This window comes from Acanthopagrus latus, chromosome 3 (genome assembly GCF_904848185.1).
Source record: "Acanthopagrus latus isolate v.2019 chromosome 3, fAcaLat1.1, whole genome shotgun sequence".
Taxonomy (NCBI): domain Eukaryota; kingdom Metazoa; phylum Chordata; class Actinopteri; order Spariformes; family Sparidae; genus Acanthopagrus; species Acanthopagrus latus.
Window position 1 is genome coordinate 2,202,187 of NC_051041.1, and position 17,814 is coordinate 2,220,000.

At 40.7% G+C, this 17,814-nt stretch overlaps 2 protein-coding genes across 3 annotated transcripts in view; both read right to left on the reverse strand.

Annotated features, from left to right (window-relative positions):
* Positions 1–1,025: 1,025 nt before the first annotated feature.
* Positions 1,026–8,007, reverse strand: vamp1 (vesicle-associated membrane protein 1). Its single transcript, XM_037093258.1, has 5 exons — positions 7,849–8,007; positions 5,742–5,859; positions 5,400–5,558; positions 2,834–2,885; positions 1,026–2,077 (listed from the first exon to the last, which is right to left on the reverse strand). Coding segments are annotated over exons 1-5 (348 nt in total). The 5' UTR covers positions 7,851–8,007; the 3' UTR covers positions 1,026–2,060.
* Positions 8,008–9,584: 1,577 nt separating this feature from the next.
* Positions 9,585–17,814, reverse strand: part of iffo1a (intermediate filament family orphan 1a) — a 14,734-nt gene continuing 6,504 nt past the window's right edge. Inside the window, exons 2-10 of one of the 2 annotated variants that reach the window (XR_005074211.1) lie at positions 15,989–16,049; positions 15,257–15,352; positions 15,017–15,157; positions 14,748–14,932; positions 14,538–14,655; positions 13,650–13,748; positions 12,918–13,048; positions 12,126–12,820; positions 9,585–11,443 (exon numbers count right to left, since the gene is read on the reverse strand). Coding sequence is in view for 1 of the 2 variants with exons in the window: in XM_037092629.1 (XP_036948524.1) it covers positions 12,661–12,820; positions 12,918–13,048; positions 13,650–13,748; positions 14,538–14,655; positions 14,748–14,932; positions 15,017–15,157; positions 15,257–15,352; positions 15,989–16,049 (991 nt within the window). In the remaining variant the exon portion in view is untranslated. Of the gene's footprint in view, positions 12,821–12,917; positions 13,049–13,649; positions 13,749–14,537; positions 14,656–14,747; positions 14,933–15,016; positions 15,158–15,256; positions 15,353–15,988; positions 16,050–17,814 lie in introns of both variants that reach the window. The other variant, XM_037092629.1, reaches the window with a different exon arrangement.

The following is a 17,814-nucleotide window of genomic DNA, read 5'->3' on the forward strand; positions in this document are numbered from 1 at the left end:
ACACAAACTATGCTGCTTTACATCTGCTTGCTGCTGCTACTACTCACTGTTTTGTGTGCACTCTGGCATCCCAGAATGCAATGCACACTTGGGTACAGTTCACCTGTAGCTGGATCAGATCCGGTTCCCACCAGAAACGAAAGGTCTGAATCAACCGGACTCAAAGGTTTAGAGCTGAAAAGTCCCTGATTTAGTTTGAGTAGACAAAGTAATCTTTGGGTTTTTTGTTGTTTGTTTTTAAAGGGACAGTTTAGCGGTCTGTTTTTGTTTTTTAGGATCTGTTTTGTGCTCATCAGTCCGTCTGCAGCTGACAGAATATTTAACTCCAATGGATGTGAAAATGCCTCCACACTGGCCGTGACCAACAAATTACGTTATCAGGGTTGTCCGTCCCGTTTGTTGTGAACGAGGGATCTCAGGAATGTTGCGAGGGAATCTCCTCTAATTTTAATTTACAACAAAAGGCCACTTTGACTTGAGGGGTCAAAGGTCACTGTGACCTCGCTAAACACATTTCAAATGAGGGTTATGAGAAACAGTTTTCAGACAATTTCCGAAAGGTTAAAGTGATCCAGTTATGACATTTTATATCCAAGAGGTCAGAGGTTGAACACACTGTGATGTCATGATTATTCAACCCCACAACTCAGAAACAACAACACGACTGGTGGATGGAGGCGAACGACCCACAATGTGGTAAGTCTAGAATTTTATGTAAGTTAATGTACATTTTTAAAAAAAATCTATTTTAAAACAACTATCCAGATGTTCAGAAATGGCAGCAGTTATTTGAATTTTGTGTCAAAGGACTGTCGACAGAAGTTCAAAGTTTTTTCTGTGATGTGAATTTAACACGTTTAGGTTCTAAATCAGTTTGAATTCATCAAGAAAATATTTGTCTGCAGTGTCTCAACATTAACTGACATCTCCATGTTTTAAAAACTAAGAGACATCTGTGTTATTTTTCTCCCTGCAGGATGAAATGAAAGAGCTAGAATCAGCACAAACACCACATTTCTGTTGCAAACATGAATTTATTTGAAATCTCAGGCCACAGACGGAACAACGCTGCCTGTAATCTTTTAAATGTCAAATGCAAAGTTCCCTCCTGTGTCCAGAACCTTTTAACAACCAGCAGGATTAACGCTGCCACACGTTCACACTTTTTTAACTCGAGTATCTTAACGTTTAAAATCAAACCTTTTCAGATAATCCACACACTCACTCGGAAACCCTTCACACAGAGGAGTCACACTCAAGCAGAACAAAAAAAAAAAAGACATTCAAGACGACAAATCACGAGTCGGGTCGGTTCACGAGACGACGAGAATTTAAAAAACACTGAGGCTGGACGGACAAACACAGAAAAAAAAGTCTAAAATGTTTTCCTGTTGAGTTTTTCTGCTTCAAGTGGAAACACATCAGCAGCAGTACCGATACTGACAGCAGGGGGGCAGCGTTCCTCAACAATACTGCACAAGTAGAGGGAGACAGAACAGGATCCATTAACCCAGGTTTGAAATACTGATCATCACCATCAGAGTGATCAATTAAGTAACAGATGAATGTCAAAATGAAAAAAAACAAGTTATCTAACACACATTTACTGTACTGTTTTATAGAAACTAGGTGAGAATAAAGTTTTCTACATCTTTCTTTTCTTTTTTTACATCTTTACTGTCTTAATTTGGCCCGGAGAGATGTCAGATCACCTGATCAATACCTTTTGATTCGACTGAATCTGGGTTAATGGACTTTACGTTGTTTCACAGGACAACACAGCAGGTACTAGGAGGACAAAGGTCAGTTCACATTTCTGATCAATTTAAAGCGTCCTGGTGCTGTTAAACCATCACCAAACAAAACTTTGCATCCACTCATTGTTTAACTCAGGATTTCTGCCTGGAGACGAGGAGGCGTGGAAGGATCTGAGGAAGGCATCCGTGAGGAGGAAGAGGAGGAGGAAGAGCAGGTGGAGCGCTGAGGAGAGGCTGGATTTGGCTCGGTGGTGTCGGTGCAGACTCGTCCTGCGACTTGTGTGTCGATTCCTGAAGAGCAGCTCAGTAGAAGAAATACACTGAGGAGGAGGAGGAGGAGGAGGAGGAGGAGGAGGAGGAGGAGGAGGAGGAGGAGGAAGAGGAGGGGGAGGATGAAGAGGGACAGGTGAGGTTTAAAAATCAACTTAAACTAACATGGACAAAAACACCTGACCTGCTCAGACACAATAATTTAGACTTTTACAAATCTAATCTCTTCTAAGAACTTCTGATATTGTATGACACAGTTTTACAGATTCAAGTTGCTCAATAATCCTAAAATAAATAAATAAATAAATAAATAAATAACTCCCTCAGACAGGACTGAAAGCCTGAAGCTCTGTTGTTTAGTTAGCTCTGTTTTTTTTATATATATATATATATTTCTTACTGTAAAATGACATGAAATATTTGTGATTGTTGGATTATTCCTTAGTTTTTTTCTTTCCTCTCACTATTTTTATTGTGATTGTTATGAAGCAAAACATCAGGTCAAATTCCTTGTTTGTGGAAAAACCTGTTTTAATTCTGTTTTATATTTCATTTGATTCTTAGAGGAAACTTGAGTCTGATCAGAGCGTGAGAGGAAGACTTACACTTCAAACACACTAATACCAGGTTTTTGTGTGCCATGTGATTGTGTGAACTCGGCTGTTACATGAAGCCGCTAAATTCCGCGGCGCGAAGTGATGACGTATTTTCAACATACGGTGGCGGCGCGTAAATAAAACTACAGGACGATTTCTTACTGTATGAGATGAGTGTGTGTGTATGTGTGTGTGTACGTGATGACTTACAGAAGACGACTCCAACACATATAATTCCTATAACTGCCATCATGATCATCATCTGGAAAAAAAACACAGAAAACACAAGGTCAGAACAAAAAACAAGTAAAAGTACAGAGACCTGAAACATCTACTGAAGTTCAGTAATGAAGTATTTGTACTCGTGGGGACATAATTCAGATTTAATTTGGGACAAAAAGCTGTGACATCCAATTGGAAAACAGATGATTTCGGGGTGGTTCATGTGAGTGTAAGGCCCCCAGGAAATGAGAGGATGTAGTGTGTGTGTGTGTGTGTGTGTGTGTGTGTGTGTGTGTGTGTGTGTGTGTGTGTGTGTGTGACCAAAAATAGTACATAAATAAATCCACACTAAATCAGAGCTGCTGACGGACAGGAAATCACATCACATGGGATGGGATGGGGGAAGGGCGAGAGAGATTAACAAGAACAAGAGGATAGAAAAGAGAGAGTGTGTGTGTGTGTGTGTGTGAGAGAGGCACAAACCAGATGTTTGCAGATTGATTGTTTGCTTCTTCATGTAAATCAATAAAAGAGAATTAAAGGATCTTTCTACATTTTTTTATTAACGTCACAAATCTCTCAAAATGTTTCCTGTTTTTTTGTTTTTGTTTTTTTTGGCTCCAGTGAGTCAAACCGACAGGAGGGAACAGTGGGACTATTTTCTGTGTCGGATTAATCCACTCTGGTTTTCTAGTGAGTAACAACAACACAAGCAGGTGTGATGCTCGGTGTTAACGAGGGTCCTCACAGGTATAGAAGAACAAACGTGTGTGTGTTTTGGGGGGGGAGGGGTTACATCACGAATCACAGCTGGCTCTCTAATCCCCGACTGTCACCGTAATCCAGATTGGGATTTCTCTCCCTCACTTCCTGGTCACTGTCATGCAATCCTACATGGTGGTTCCTGATTGGACGATCTGGAGCGGGACTCTCGGGGGGAGGCGGGCTTTGTGGGATGAAGCGATGCTGAGATCAGGATGGATTGGCGACGAGGTCGCGTGGACGGGTGGAGTGTGATGAGGTGATGGAGCTGAGCGAGGTCAAAGATGGCGGACAAACTGTGACATGCAGCCGCAGCTTCAGCACATCGACTGTACGTTCCTGCCACTTCAGCTGCTTTCAGTTAAAATAAAAATAAATGCTGAACACTCGCTTTTTGTTCGATTAAATATCAGCCGTGTTATGAAAGCAGATCCTCCAAAGAAAAACATCAAAATGTGGGATTGTCATGCAAAAACCATTAGCTAGCCAGCTAGTTAGCTACGGAGAGATAACCTAACCCTAACTCTGACGGCGAACATCATGAGTGTTTTCAATGTGTAAATCTAAACATTTATCTGTCAGCTGTTTAAAATCATGTAGATACTGTAATAAAGTGTTGTGACTGAGACACAGATCCACCACACATCAGGGGAAAGTTCAGCTCCACGTGATATCACATGATAGTTTTCAGAGACGGTAACTACAAAAACACACCAGTGGAAGCAGAAGTTTTTTGTTCTGAAGTGATCGTGGGATGATACGTTTTCTTTCTTCTATACAGGAAAAAGGAAGTATTGTGAGTACATACTGACTTTAGATTTCTTTTTTTTAAATGTTTCCTCATGTTTCTCAGTCAGTCTTTCACAAACCACCTCCACCAAAAAATAACAAAGCTCTCAAACTGATAAGAAATCTAACAAGCCAGTAAAGAAACTTGAGAAAATGAGCCTATTTCTGTAACGGTTCGTGTGATGTGAGAGTTTCTTTTACAGACGCTGCAGCTTCACTTCTGATGTAGGTGGAGGACGAGTGAAGTCTAAATTTAAACAGGGATGAATAAAAATATAAGTGTAGGTGTGTTTGAGCAGAACTGAAGACTTTAATAATGTTAAAATCTGTTCAGTGATGAAGAACTGAGATCTTATTAAACTCTCCTGTGACTTTATTTTATTTGTTTCCTCAGTTATTTTCACCGTCCTCTCAGTTCAAACAAAACAAAATCTCCTGGAAAAAAAACAAATAAATCTTCCAATTTCTCTGAACAATAAAAGAGAAACACGTGAAAAAAAATGTCTGGAAATTAGAAATTCTCTTGAAAAATTATAATAAATCCTGCACAAATTCTTGTTTTTTTTTAGAAAAATGTTTTCTAAAATTCTCCAAAAAAAAGTATTTTTATGCGTCACCTCACGCATGAAAAAAATTATAATAATTCAATTACATTTTTTTTTCACATGAAATTTTTCTTTTTTCAAGGAACGAAATTTTACATTTATAATTTCATAACCCGGAATTAAAAAAAAAAAAAAAAATTAGTTTTCTTTTTTTTGCCACTTGGCTTCATAAATTATTATTTTTTGGTCCTGGGAGCAAAAAAAAATCTTGTGGAAAAAAATATTTTTCCACATGAAAAAAAACAAACAAAATCTACTCAAATTATAAATTATGGGGGGGAAAAAAAAAAAAACGTATGTTACATCGTACTCTCACTGACAGATGGATCCTACAGTCAAAATGAAGTGCTGACTGTTGCATGATGGGAAACAGTCTACACACACACACACACACACACCTTGCAGTTTTTCCACCAGTACTTGTTCTTGAGTTTTGCGGCGCTGCTCTCGAACTGCGAGGCTCCGGCCTGCAGGGCGTCGGCCCGGTCGTCCAGCTCCGACAGCTTCTGGTCTCTCTCCAGAACTTTGTCCACGTTCACACGCATGATGTCGACCACCTGAGGGACGAGCACACCTGTCACAGGTGGTCCAGGTATCACGCTCACACAGACGCCTACTGCTCCGGCTCAGAAACACTTCAGCTCTCAGTGATAACAAATATAACTCTTTATTTTAATTTCCTTCCTTTATACTCTTTCATATAGTTTCTTTACTGTAACTGAACATTAACGCTTCCTCACCTCGTCCACCTGCGCCTGCGTCTGCTGCAGCCGTCTGTTGCTGGTGAGGTTCGGGGCCGGAGCCGGAGGGCCCCCGTCGCCCTCCGAGGCCCCTGGAGCTCCTGCATCTGGAGTCGACCTGCAGAACCACGAGCAGAGAGGAAGAAGGTGGGTCGACTCTTCATCCCAGAAAATAACTCAGCATGTAAATGAAGCGGTGTCAGGTTCTGGTTCTGGATTCTGCTGAGCTGCAGCTCCTCACATCTTAGTTTTAATGTTGCTAAAACGAGCCCACGTACAATTCAGCATGAAATTAAGTTATACATTTTTCTTTTTTGTTTGTTTTTACAGAAACCAAAGAAACAAGAAAGGATCGATGTGACCAGATGAGACGACATGTGAGTTCAAATCTCTTAAATCTTTGTGTTTTCTGTGTTCCAGTGATTCATATTGATAAAACAGGCACATAAACATGTTTTATGACAAGAAAAACAACATTCAACAAACAATAAAGCTCCTCGTTTGAGAGTTTTAAACAGATTTTAAACACTTAAAACTGCCAAAGAGTTTCAGAGCAGGAGGAGAGTAACTAAACACAGGCACTTACTACAAACTTGAGGTGGTTTTATTTTGAAAAATGTCCATTTTCTGCTATTTTCTGCTTCAAATATAAGAGAGAAATATTTTACTCCACAGCTTTAGTTACTTTGCAGATTCAGATTATCAAACACATTTTCTTTTGAATTAATGAATTATAAGATTGTCAGTCATTAAAATAAATAACAATAAACTGATCTAAGAATGTAATGATTAATGATGATGTGTTTAAATAAAAATAGTTTTGTATCAACACATATATACTGAAAAGCAACAACCTGTGATATATACAGATAACACACAGCACTCTTACTCTGTGGTATTCATACGTTCAGTGAAGTTACAACAAATCAGAGTTATTTTTCTTCTTCAGGCTGAATTTTAAGAAAATTAATTCAATAAAAAGAAACATGACTCATCAAACTTTGGCCTCCCGCCAAGTAATCAGAGTATCGAACACACAGACACACACACACACACACACACACACACACACACACACACACACACACACACACACACACACACACACAGCAGAGGCTTGTTTTCCAGAAACAAAATGGAGAAAGATTAGTGCAGCCGACATACAGACAGACTGATGGAGATAAACATGCACATGATAAAACCCTCCTCTCCTCCTCTCCTCCTCCTCCTCTCCTCTCCTCCTCCTCTCCTCTCCTCCTCTCCTCCTCTCCTCTCCTCTCCTCCTCTCCTCTCCTCTCCTCCTCTCCTCCTCTCCTCTCCTCTCCGCTCCTCTCCTCGCCTCCTCTCCTCCTCTTCTCCGCCTCTCCTCTCCTCTCCTCCTCTCCTCCTCTCCTCCTCTCCTCCTCTCCTCTCCTCTCCTCCTCTCCTCTCCTCTCCTCCTCTCCTCCTCTCCTCTCCTCTCCTCCTCTCCTCCTCTCCTCCTCCTCTCCTCTCCTCTCCTCTCCTCCTCTCCTCTCCTCTCCTCTCCTCTCCTCTCCTCTCCTCTCCTCCTCTCCTCCTCCTCTCCTCTCCTCCTCTTCCTCCTCTTCCTCCCCCACCAGACAACATACATCCAATAAAATAATCTGCGTTTTGTTTTGTTTTCCTGTAAACTTCCTTCACGTATTTCTAATTTCTCTTCACATTTTAAGACTTGTTTTGTTTTAATTATAAACCTCTTCCATAAAAACAGAAGTCATTTCTTCTTCTTCTTCTTCTTCTTCTTCTTCTTCTTCTGTTGTTAAATGTATGAAACTGTGTCAGAGCACTTGAGGCTGATCGCTGTATCGATGATGGAGTTGTGGAGGTGAGTCAGCCGGTGACTCACACACGTTTCTGCTGCAGAGCAGAAATTTCCAGACCGACGACAAGTTTCAGTTTAAAACAATAAAAGCAGCCACAACATGAAGGAAATGAGGATTAAAATAATTAAATATATGACTTTAAACACATCGAGTTTGTCTGTGGATCATTCAGTAAAGTTTAAGTGAGGATAATAAACAGATATTTATCTTTTAATCTGGTTTATATTGAATAAAAATAAATGTATAAAATACGAGGTACTCACATCTGAGCGGCAGGATGATGGAGATAATCTGAGTCCGACAGAGAGAGAGGAGGAGAAGAGGGAGGGAGGAGGGAGAGGGAGGGAGGAGAGAGGAGAGAGGAGGGAGGAGAAGAGGGAGGGAGGAGAGAGGAGAGAGGAGAGAGGGAGAGAGGAGAGGGAGGAGGAGAGAGGAGGGAGGAGAGAGGAGGAGAAGAGGGAGGAGGGACGGAGCTCCAGTTGAGTATAAATGGAGGATGACTTCAGTCTTTTTCTTCTTGAATCATTTTTCTCTTTTAGAATAAAAAAAAAACTACAACTGAAGCAGCTGCGTCACAACACTGGCCCCGCCCACACACACACACACACACACACACACACACACACACATACACACACACACACACACACACACACACACACACACACACGGCTTTAATAACCGGTAACAACAGATGTGCGTGTTTGTTGTCTGATATAGAAGCTGTTCCTATAAATGACTCTGTTCTCCGTCACCTGCTCAGGTAAACAGTCCACAGCAGCTCAGCAGAGTTCAGTGTGACAGTTTTACTGGAAAACTACGGAAGCTCGGAGGCAGTGACACATGAAAAACATGTTGTTTTTCTAAGCATTTGTTGTTGCACATATAAAGAAAAAAGTCTTGTGAATCTTCAGTTTTCACTAGTGAATTGTTTAACAAACTTTTTTTGTTAATAACAAAAAAGTTTGTTAAACAATTTTGTGTCACACATGAAGGAAAGTTTCTAATTTCTTTCCAACAATAACAAGATTTTTTCTAAAATATTTCTTTTCATCCACTTTCACTTTTTTATCTGTCTTTGAAAATGAATCACCAGAAGAAAACATTCTCACGTGTCCCTCCGGGCTTCCATAGAGGCAGTGAGAGGTCGTTTTTTCATTCTGCAGTAAAATGATCAAATTGTTGACGAAGTTTCTGACAATAACGTTTAAATTCAACAGATCAAACTCCAGACATTAGTTACAGTATTTAGTTATTTGACGAGTATCTTTGTGTTGATTTGCGTGATCGTTGTCTCGTCTCGTGTGAACGACCTGCAGTCGCCGACTGTTTCTTCTTCTTCTGTTTGCTCGTCTTCATCGATTCTCCCTGAAGACGTTTGTTCTGCTGCTGCGCTCTGCTGACGAGGAAACTAATATCGGATCGATACAGCAGCAGACGACTGACCTGAAACCGATCAGAGCTGCCTGAAAACATTTTCTAATTAGTGTCTGATCGATGAGTAAATGGATTTCTGTTGAATGCTGGAAGAAGTATTTTTATCCCTCAGTAGTAAAAGTATTTTTTCTTTCACGAGAGAAACATTTTTTTTTTTTAAAAAACTGTGGATAATTTAATTTCATGTGTGAAACTTTGTGGGATGAGAAAAATGTTCCTGACATGTTTTTGCTTCACACCTGTCAAGTGAAAAAAAATATTCTATTGTCTTATTATTGTCTAAATGTCTGAAGCTTAGTGGGACGAAAAGTTTTACATTTTTACACCTGGATATTTCTTTGGTTTCATGTGTAAAAAGAAATTATCCTTGAAAAAAAAATAATCCCTCAGTAACTTTCAGGTGTTTCATGTGTAAAACAAGAAGAATCTTGAAAAAGTCTTAAATCTTTAAAATAACTTTAGATTTTAAATGTTGTGGAGTATAAATGTGAAACATCTAACTTTAAAATGTTGTGGAATAAAGTATAAAGAAGACAAAGAAAGAGAAAAACTCAGAGCTGAAAACTTTTTAAACATTTTTTATTCTGTGCAACTTTTCATGTCAGTCGATCCATCAAACATTCTGACAAACAATCGAACTTTAAAGATCTCGTGAAAACACGCTGAGCTCAGAAACTCTCCAGACGACTTATTTGGCTTCTGCCGTCTTATTTTCTGTCAGTATTTCATCTTTAATCTCCGTTAAACGTTCCAGTTTGTGTTCCACGAGGTCTTTAAGTCATTTTTTTCTTCCTTTCACACTCTGAATTATTCGTTTTGTCTCCACAGATGCTTTTTGTTTTGTTTACAGTCAGATAATATAGATCAACAGTTCCGTTACAGCAGCAGCAGCATCTGTGCAGATCCATGAGGTGAGTGATGAGCGTCTATTGGCTTTAATGATTATTGTACACTTGCTTTGTTTTTTGTGTTTTTTTTTTTTTCTCCTCGACATTAAAAAAGGAACAACGTCAGATCTTAGTCCACTTCCTCTCCGAGCGATGAGTAAAAAGCATTTTCAGGACACCTGGACTGAAACTGGACGTTGTTCCTTTAACGAATCTGTTTTCTGTGGTGAACACGGCAGGTTATTGATCAAGCAGACATTCAGTTAATGATGTGATTGATGACGTGTGAACGGTGATGCGTTCATAGCAGCAAGGTCAACAGAGAGAGGAGAACTGGCACCAAGCGAAGTAGAAAAAAAAAAAAAAGCCTGATATTTTTTTTAAACACACCTCCTGCAAAATGGCTTCTCTCCCCCAAAAGTATGTACACGTCCTCTAACAGGAAGTCTGAATCGTGGCTGCAGGTGTGTTTTCTCTGAGACGACTACATGAACTCAAAGATGGTAGAAATCAAACCAGCTGAACGTACGTCAGGAGAACAGGAAGCCAGCAGCGTTACAGCTCAGCCGCGGTTATGTACAGTAGATACAACGTTGAGCCTTTACAAACTGTACAGTTGTTCTAACAACACGTTTTAAAATAGGTTTATTTTTTTGTTGTTGTTGTAAAAGAAAAACAAGAAAACGCTTTTAGATTTCTTGTTGTTGCCAAACGTCTCAAAATCACAGACGGAGTTCCTTCAGACGAATCTGACGCTCGTCAATTCTGCGAAATGTAAAATGCGGCGCAACGATTTCTTTTAGCACGGAGAGTAAAACAGGAAGGAGGACGCTGAGTTGTGATTAATGGCACATAAATATGTAGAGGAAAGAATCAGAATCAGCTGAGAGATTCAGATCAGGACGACTTTAGTTGAGCTGTCGGGATCTGAAAGTTCTGGAGTCACAAACTTAAGCAACAATTCAGATAATTTGCTTTTTGTTTGCTTCTTTTTAACTTTTGTGTGTTCGTCTGAGACAAGAAGTGACGTCAGCTCGGCCGTTTTCCTAGTTTTTCTGGACGCTATTTAGAAATTAATCGCAACATGAATCACGATGTTGAGATATTTTCAGGACAACTGTGATATTAAAATATTTATCATGGAGATGTTAATAATCACATGAGTTCATCCAGTTGCCTTTTCGTTAATTATTACGTGTGATTGTTCTTTTTGTGCACTTTCTTCACAGTCATGTCTCAGACTCTCAACAGAGTTAAAGATCTCGTGATCATATCGTGATTGTGAAGTCTGATATCGTGACAGCTGTGTTACAACCCAGGTGATGATCAATAACAATTCTGATGCTTTAGTGTGACAGAAATCTGAGCTGGAGTTAACAAATATGTAAAAATACTTTTTTCATTCATTTTGATTCTTTGATGGTGCAGTTTCTCTTTTGTATGGAAGCCCAGAGGGACAAATGAAGACAGGTTATTCTTCCATCTTCTGAATCTGTTTTCTCTCCTGTGTTCGTGAGAACTGGTAGAAACTTATCTGTGAAAACATGTAAACAAGAAATATTTCAGTGGAAACTTTTTTTTCTGTCATCAAGTTTCTCTGAAAATGTTTTTGTTTCACTTAGTTTCGCACAAAAAAACAAAAATGTTTCTCTTTTTTTTTTTTTTTTATGTGTAAAACTGAGTTGAGGAGAAATAATACTCTTTGTTTACGGAAAGAGAAAATAAAAACGTGGAAAGAAAAAAACACTTTCTGTTCTCTACTTGATATTTTTTTCAGTTTCATGTGTGAAAAGTTTTCCTGGAAAGAAAATTCCCCAATAAATTTTAGATAAAAATTTCTTTCTTTTTCTTTAAAACAAGACACAAAGAAAATGTAAAAAAGAAAATATATGTTTTCCGATTAGTTCTTGCGTCTTCACTTGTCCCTCAGGACTTTTGCGCACTACGAAAATAGCAAAATTAAAATCCTTCATGATGCATTTTCAGAACGAGGTGTCATATTCTGTTATTTTTAGTTAAACAGTTTAAGGCAAGTTGATAGTTGGAGATCTGTGAAGTTCTTACAGTAAAATCCCAGAAGTCATCAGTTGGGTGAATTTATATTTTAGAGATTAAACTTCTGCAACATTTTAAAACTGCTGCACAAAAATAAAATAGAAATGTCGAGACAAAAAGCATTAGATTGTTATAAATACAAATTAATTAGTACAACTCACTCTTACATCACTTCAGTGGACAGTTATGTGCAAACTTTTTCTTTGTGCGTCACATGTGAACCTGCAGCTGAAAGGCATCGCGACAGAATCTGTGCCAACAATCGTTTCCTGCACAAAACAGAAACTTCAGTGTGCAAAATAAGACACGACGTGTCATCTCATCGATGACGAAGACGCCAGTGAAGGACTTTAAAGTGCCAAGTCGTTCTAGTTTGACCTTCACTGGGGTGCAGTTACAGCTGATGGCCACAGGAGGGCAGCAGAGTTATTGCCTTGAAAATTAACTGTCTACATAAGCTTTCAAGCAATTTATGCAATTTCTTTTTTTTTTTTTTAAACAACCCTGGAGTAACTTTAAATCACCTGCTGTCATGTGACCAGTAAAAATCTACTTTGGATCAACAGAAACCAGAAAGACAGAAGATTAGATGTGTGAACTCTTGTCAAACGCCACTGAGAGGAAGAGAAGAGCATCGGTGTGACGTTACGTCAGTGTGTGTGTGTGTGTGTGTGTGTGTGTGTGTTTCAGTGTGTGTTAGGGTTTCCTCCAGGTCAGAGGAGGGATGGCGGCGTTGGCGTCGCAGCACGAGTCGCTGCTCTCGGAGTCGGCGGGGAGAGCCGGCTTTTTCCTCTCCTTCTCCTTCTCCTCGCCGTCAGAGTCGTCCACCGTCAGAGTGATGAGCGAGGTCGACTTCCTGTTGAGGACGTGAGCGAGAGAGAGATTCACGACTCTGTTCTGTTTGCTCTCGAGTCGTCAGAGTCGCGTCAGAGAGCTCAACATCTTGTCCTCACCTGTCTCCGCTCTGAGTGATGAGTCTCCTGCAGGTCTCCATCTGGACGTCCAGGCCTCTCTTCATCGAACACATCTCCATGTACTCGTGCAGGTGGCGGTTCATGTCGCTCTTGGCCGTCGCCAGTTCCAGCTGAACCGGGACGGAAAACAAAAACATAAACTCCTGTGTCGGCGTTGGGTGAGCTGGAGGACGTGAGCATTAATTGCTCCCAGTTGAATTACAGAAGATTAACAACTGTGTTTACATGTTTTTCCTCACTACTTTTGTAATTTACAGTCAAAGATTTTTCCCTTCATCCCCGGTGAAGCCTGTGTTGTTGTTAGGATGGTGGTTACTTTGTGTTTCAGTCTTGAGCTAAATAAAGCAGCTAAAAGGTCCATAAACGTGTTTATTACGTCTAACAGTATTAAAATGTATCAGTCAAAACATAAAAACATCGAGGCAGATGGAAACTACACCTCCCAAAACAACACGTCGATTCAGAATATTTGAAACTGTTCAGAGTAAATTTTTCAAGGTACCGTAAATTCCAGCAGAGAAAACTAAGAACACAAACTGCAGCTTAAATAAATTAACTTTCAATTTACAGGTCGACTATGGCAGTTTAACAACAAGTCACTGATTAGTGCCTCTGACTGCTGTGGCTCATGAGTATTGTAGTATTTTAGACTTATTACCAGAACTCCAAGCGACAATTAACCAAACGTTTGACTGTCTGTCACTGTCTCACCTCGATCTGGTCGATGGTGGCCTGGTACTCCTCCTCTCTGGATTTGAACAGAGACTCGGTGTCTTTAATCACCTCCTCGATGGACTCGTCTGGCTGCAGCTGGATACAGCGAGTGGACGTGGAGAGAAGAAGAAGAAGAAGAAGAAGAAGAAGAAGTAGAAGAAGAAGAAGAAGAAGGAGGAGGAGAGACAAATGTATCAGCATTATAAATCAATAAACCTTTCGTGTGGACATAATTAAGTTGACGTCTTTTTTACAGTATAAAAACCTGCAGATATTAACTCTACAGGCTCCAGGTGTTCATGTGCAGTCATACACTGTAAAGATTTGTACATGTTGTCCCTGTTTTAGGAGGAAAAGGGAGCTTTTATTGTGAAGAAACAGGAAGTCTTGTTGTACATGAAGCTCATCGTCGTCACACCAGAGAAGCTGTCAGTGACTTTACAGTTCAGAAACTAGAACGTGTGTATCGTTCACAAATCACTGATGATCTATCAGCTTTTTTTTCACACTTAAATCTATTTTCAATGAATTATTATCGTTTGAAGCTCTCAGTGAGAGACAGAGAGCGTCACTACGTCTTGTTTAGTCTCTGTGGCTTAATCAGCTGGGTGACGGTTCAAACAGGTCGGCAAAGTGGGACGAAGTCAAAAAACAAAACAAAACAAAACTGGAAACAACCCCGCGGCTGATGGATCCGAACGGAGCTCCGTTAAGTTTCTGCTGCAGCCGAGGAGACTCCAGCTGACGAGTCGGTGCTTCTCTATCATATCAACAACAGAGACTTTGACTCGTCACTAAAGCAAGTTTAGATATTTGTGAGTAGAAATGAACGATCTCCTTCTGAGAGTTGTGAGTTCTACTTCTTTCGCTGGCAGTAACACACACCTCTGCTTGTGTTTCCACTCCCAGCGAGTATCCAGGAAAATCCTCCCAGAGCAGGAGAGTCTCCTCAGTTTCCTCCCAGGCCAAACTGTCACAGTCGTCCTCGAACTCACACTCCCTCCTGCACAACACACACACACACACACACACACACACACACGTTAACATCAGCCACATTCGTATCAAACCTGTATTATTTATTTTGTCACGTACAGCTGATTCAGCATCCTCTGCATCTGCTCGTTGATCTGATTGGCCGACGTGCTGCACGACTCCTCGTCTCTGGCTCCGCCTCCCTCGCCCTCGGACATGCTCAGGTCGTCTCCGTCGCCGCCCTTCGCCGACTGCCCGCTCTGCTTCCTGGCCCGGCCGCTCAGCGTGGAGGGGGGCGTGGCCACCTGTCGGCGAGGAGACGCGCTGGTTTAAAGCGAAGGCGGATGATTGGCTGGTTTGTGGATTCTGATCCGTGAGCACAGACGTACCTGGAACATGTTTATCATGTCCTCGCAGTTCCTCTGCTGGGCGACGTCACAGAGGCGGGCGGTGATGTCGATGCGGCGGCAGATGTCCATGTCCACCTTCATGGCCTTCTCCTGGATCTTACTGTCCAGATCCGACAGGTTCTGACGGACGCACACGCAGAACCTCTTAGTCTACATTCAGTTACTTATTGCTGTCCAGCAACATGTCGATAAGTTCAACACAGCTGACAGAAGACTCACGTTGCTGACGAGTCCTTTAAACAGAACAAGTTCTGCCTTCAGCTGCTTCACCCTCAGAGCCAGCTCATCCTGACACACCTCGCTCTCCTGCAGGTCCTGAGAACAAAGTTTAGGATTAAATAAGAAGCTTTCTGTGTGTAAATAAGTTTAGTTTAAGTCGATAATTTAAGTCATGTTTGAAGCAGAGAAATGTCAAGGATTTGCTCGTTTCAGCATGTTAAAGGTGATGTTCTCTGCTTTTTTGATAAGATGTCACAAGAAAAAAAATAAACTTACAAGAGAATTTTTTTGCGAGAAATAAAAAAATTGAGAGGACAAAAAAAGTCACGAGGAAAAAAATTTGTGACAGAAAAAAAATCACGAGAAATAAAAAAATTCACGACAGAAAAAACTTCATGAAAGGCAAAAAAAAAAATCACCAGAAAAAGAAATTCACGACAGAAAAAAATCATGACAGAAAAAAATCATGAGGGACAAAAAAAATTGACAAAAAAAAAAAAAGAATGAGAAACAAAAAATTGAGAGAGAAAAAAATTCACAAGAAAAAAAGAATTCTGGAATTTAAAAAAATCATGAGAGAAAAAAAAATTAATGAGAAATAAAAAATTGAGAGAGAAAAAAAATCATGACAGACAAAAAAATTTCACTAAAGAAAGAAAAAAAACTCCCCCACTCAGTTCCATTAAGTTTTTTTTGTTTTGCTGGCTGTGTCTTAAATGTTTTTCACTTCACCTCCTCCAGTTCTGCCACCTTCTCCTGCAGGTCCATTCTGGCGGTGTATTCCTCCTCCCATCTATAAAACACACAGACGATCGCACAGATTCATCAGCACGAGACAGAAAATCAGGTAATATTCAGACTGTAGCTGCTTCAAAAGCTTTAAAACACAGTAACACAGGTGGTTTCAACCCACTGGAGGGAAAAATGAAGGTTAACTTGACCGTCAACATTTGTATTTGTGCTGCAACAGTTTAAATCTCAGCAGACAATGACGACTGATCGTCTCCCTTCATATATCGCGGCCTCATTTTCAGGTCAGATGAGCGAAGCGTCTCAGTTTCCTGATCTCCGTCTCTGCAGCTTTAAGACAAAAAGCCCACCAGAGTTACCGACCGACCTACACGGCGTCACAGCTCCTCCTGCCAACACCAGAGTCACTCAGCAGCTGTTACATAAAGCAGACGTGGTGCTGAGTTCATGTGGAGGAGCACGAACAGCACGAACAGCTGGAGGAGACAGAATCAAACCGAGCGAACGCTGCAGAGTGATTTCTGGTGATTGTCTCTCTGTCGTGACGCGACGCAGCTCAGTTCTGATTCATATGTGAACTCGTAGCAAGAAGAGAAACATGTGAAGGGCACTACATCCTGATTTCACCAGCTCAACTCAAGATATCTGACTGAAACAAAAACTGATCCAATACGCTCTTTTTCATCCACACTTAAAGCTGGAATTATTACGTTTTACAACATTTAAACAAAGAGATCGTGTAGATCCTCGTTGTCTCTCTGGCGCGACAGCTAACCGTTAGCATACTCACAGTTTCTGTTTACGTACTAACCTTGACAACGATTGATTGACAGAATGAGAGAGATATTTTAAAAAGGTCTCTGTTGTGCTGGAAGCAGCGACAGACCGATTATCGACCTGCTGCTTGCAATCAAATAAACAAATTCAAAAATGTGCTACTTTGCTTCGCCCACAACAATATCTGATCTCAAAATCTCAATCTGCAAAGGAAGCAGTGACTAAACGTACCAAATAAATGTAGAGAAGTGGACGTATGAAGTTGCAGAAAAGGGAAATACTGAAGTGAAGAACCTGATTTTAATTTTTACTGCAAATGAATATCTGCTCCAAATATTGTTTTCAGTCTCCTTGATTTTTTGTAATGATCTGTGTCGACCTCCTGCTGGAAGCCGGTTCTTTGTTCGTTAGCCGACTATTATTTTTCCAAACTAAATCTAACTTCTGTTGCTCTGTTAGCGGAGCGGAGAGACGCCCTCGTGAACTTTCATACAGTCACATCCTTTGGACAGTCGTGTTAAATCCGACCCGAGTCCTTCACAGCAAGAATTGGTGTTATAATCGACTCATGGCCAATAAAAAACAGATTAATGGCTGCAAATAGTTAATGAGAGGCCCTTTAACTGTGGTGAACACCAAAGACAACTTCTCAGCAGCACAGCCTGAAGAAAACATGTTTAAATCTGAACCTGACAAGCTGAAGTTGATACACCGTACAGCAACCTGCGAGTGCCGAGGATCCCACAATCAGAACGTGAACACTTTTATGTTGATGCATCGTTTTGTTTCCTGTTGCTTCTCCCGCCCGTATCAAACGATCTGTAACTGCATCCTCTTTGTCCTTCACATCACGTCTGCGGTGGACGACCTCAGATCAGATCGCCAACAGGAACAACATGAGCGCTGACTGAAACGTGACAGGTAGATTGTTTCTCTTCATACAGGTAACGATCAGACGTGTGTCAGATACGAGGGGGTTAAAGTCAGGATGGGTTTGATTTCATCTGCAGTGACCAGAGACGCTCAGACAC

Bases quoted from the DNA above. Each gene is read 5' to 3' on its own strand.
- vamp1 (XM_037093258.1), bottom strand. The intron at 5,559-5,741 runs GTGAGGAAGCGT...CTCGTCCCTCAG, and splicing joins CGCAGGCGCAGGTGGACGAG to GTGGTCGACATCATGCGTGT. The intron at 2,886-5,399 runs GTGTGTGTGTGT...TTTTTTTTCCAG, and splicing joins ACTGGTGGAAAAACTGCAAG to ATGATGATCATGATGGCAGT.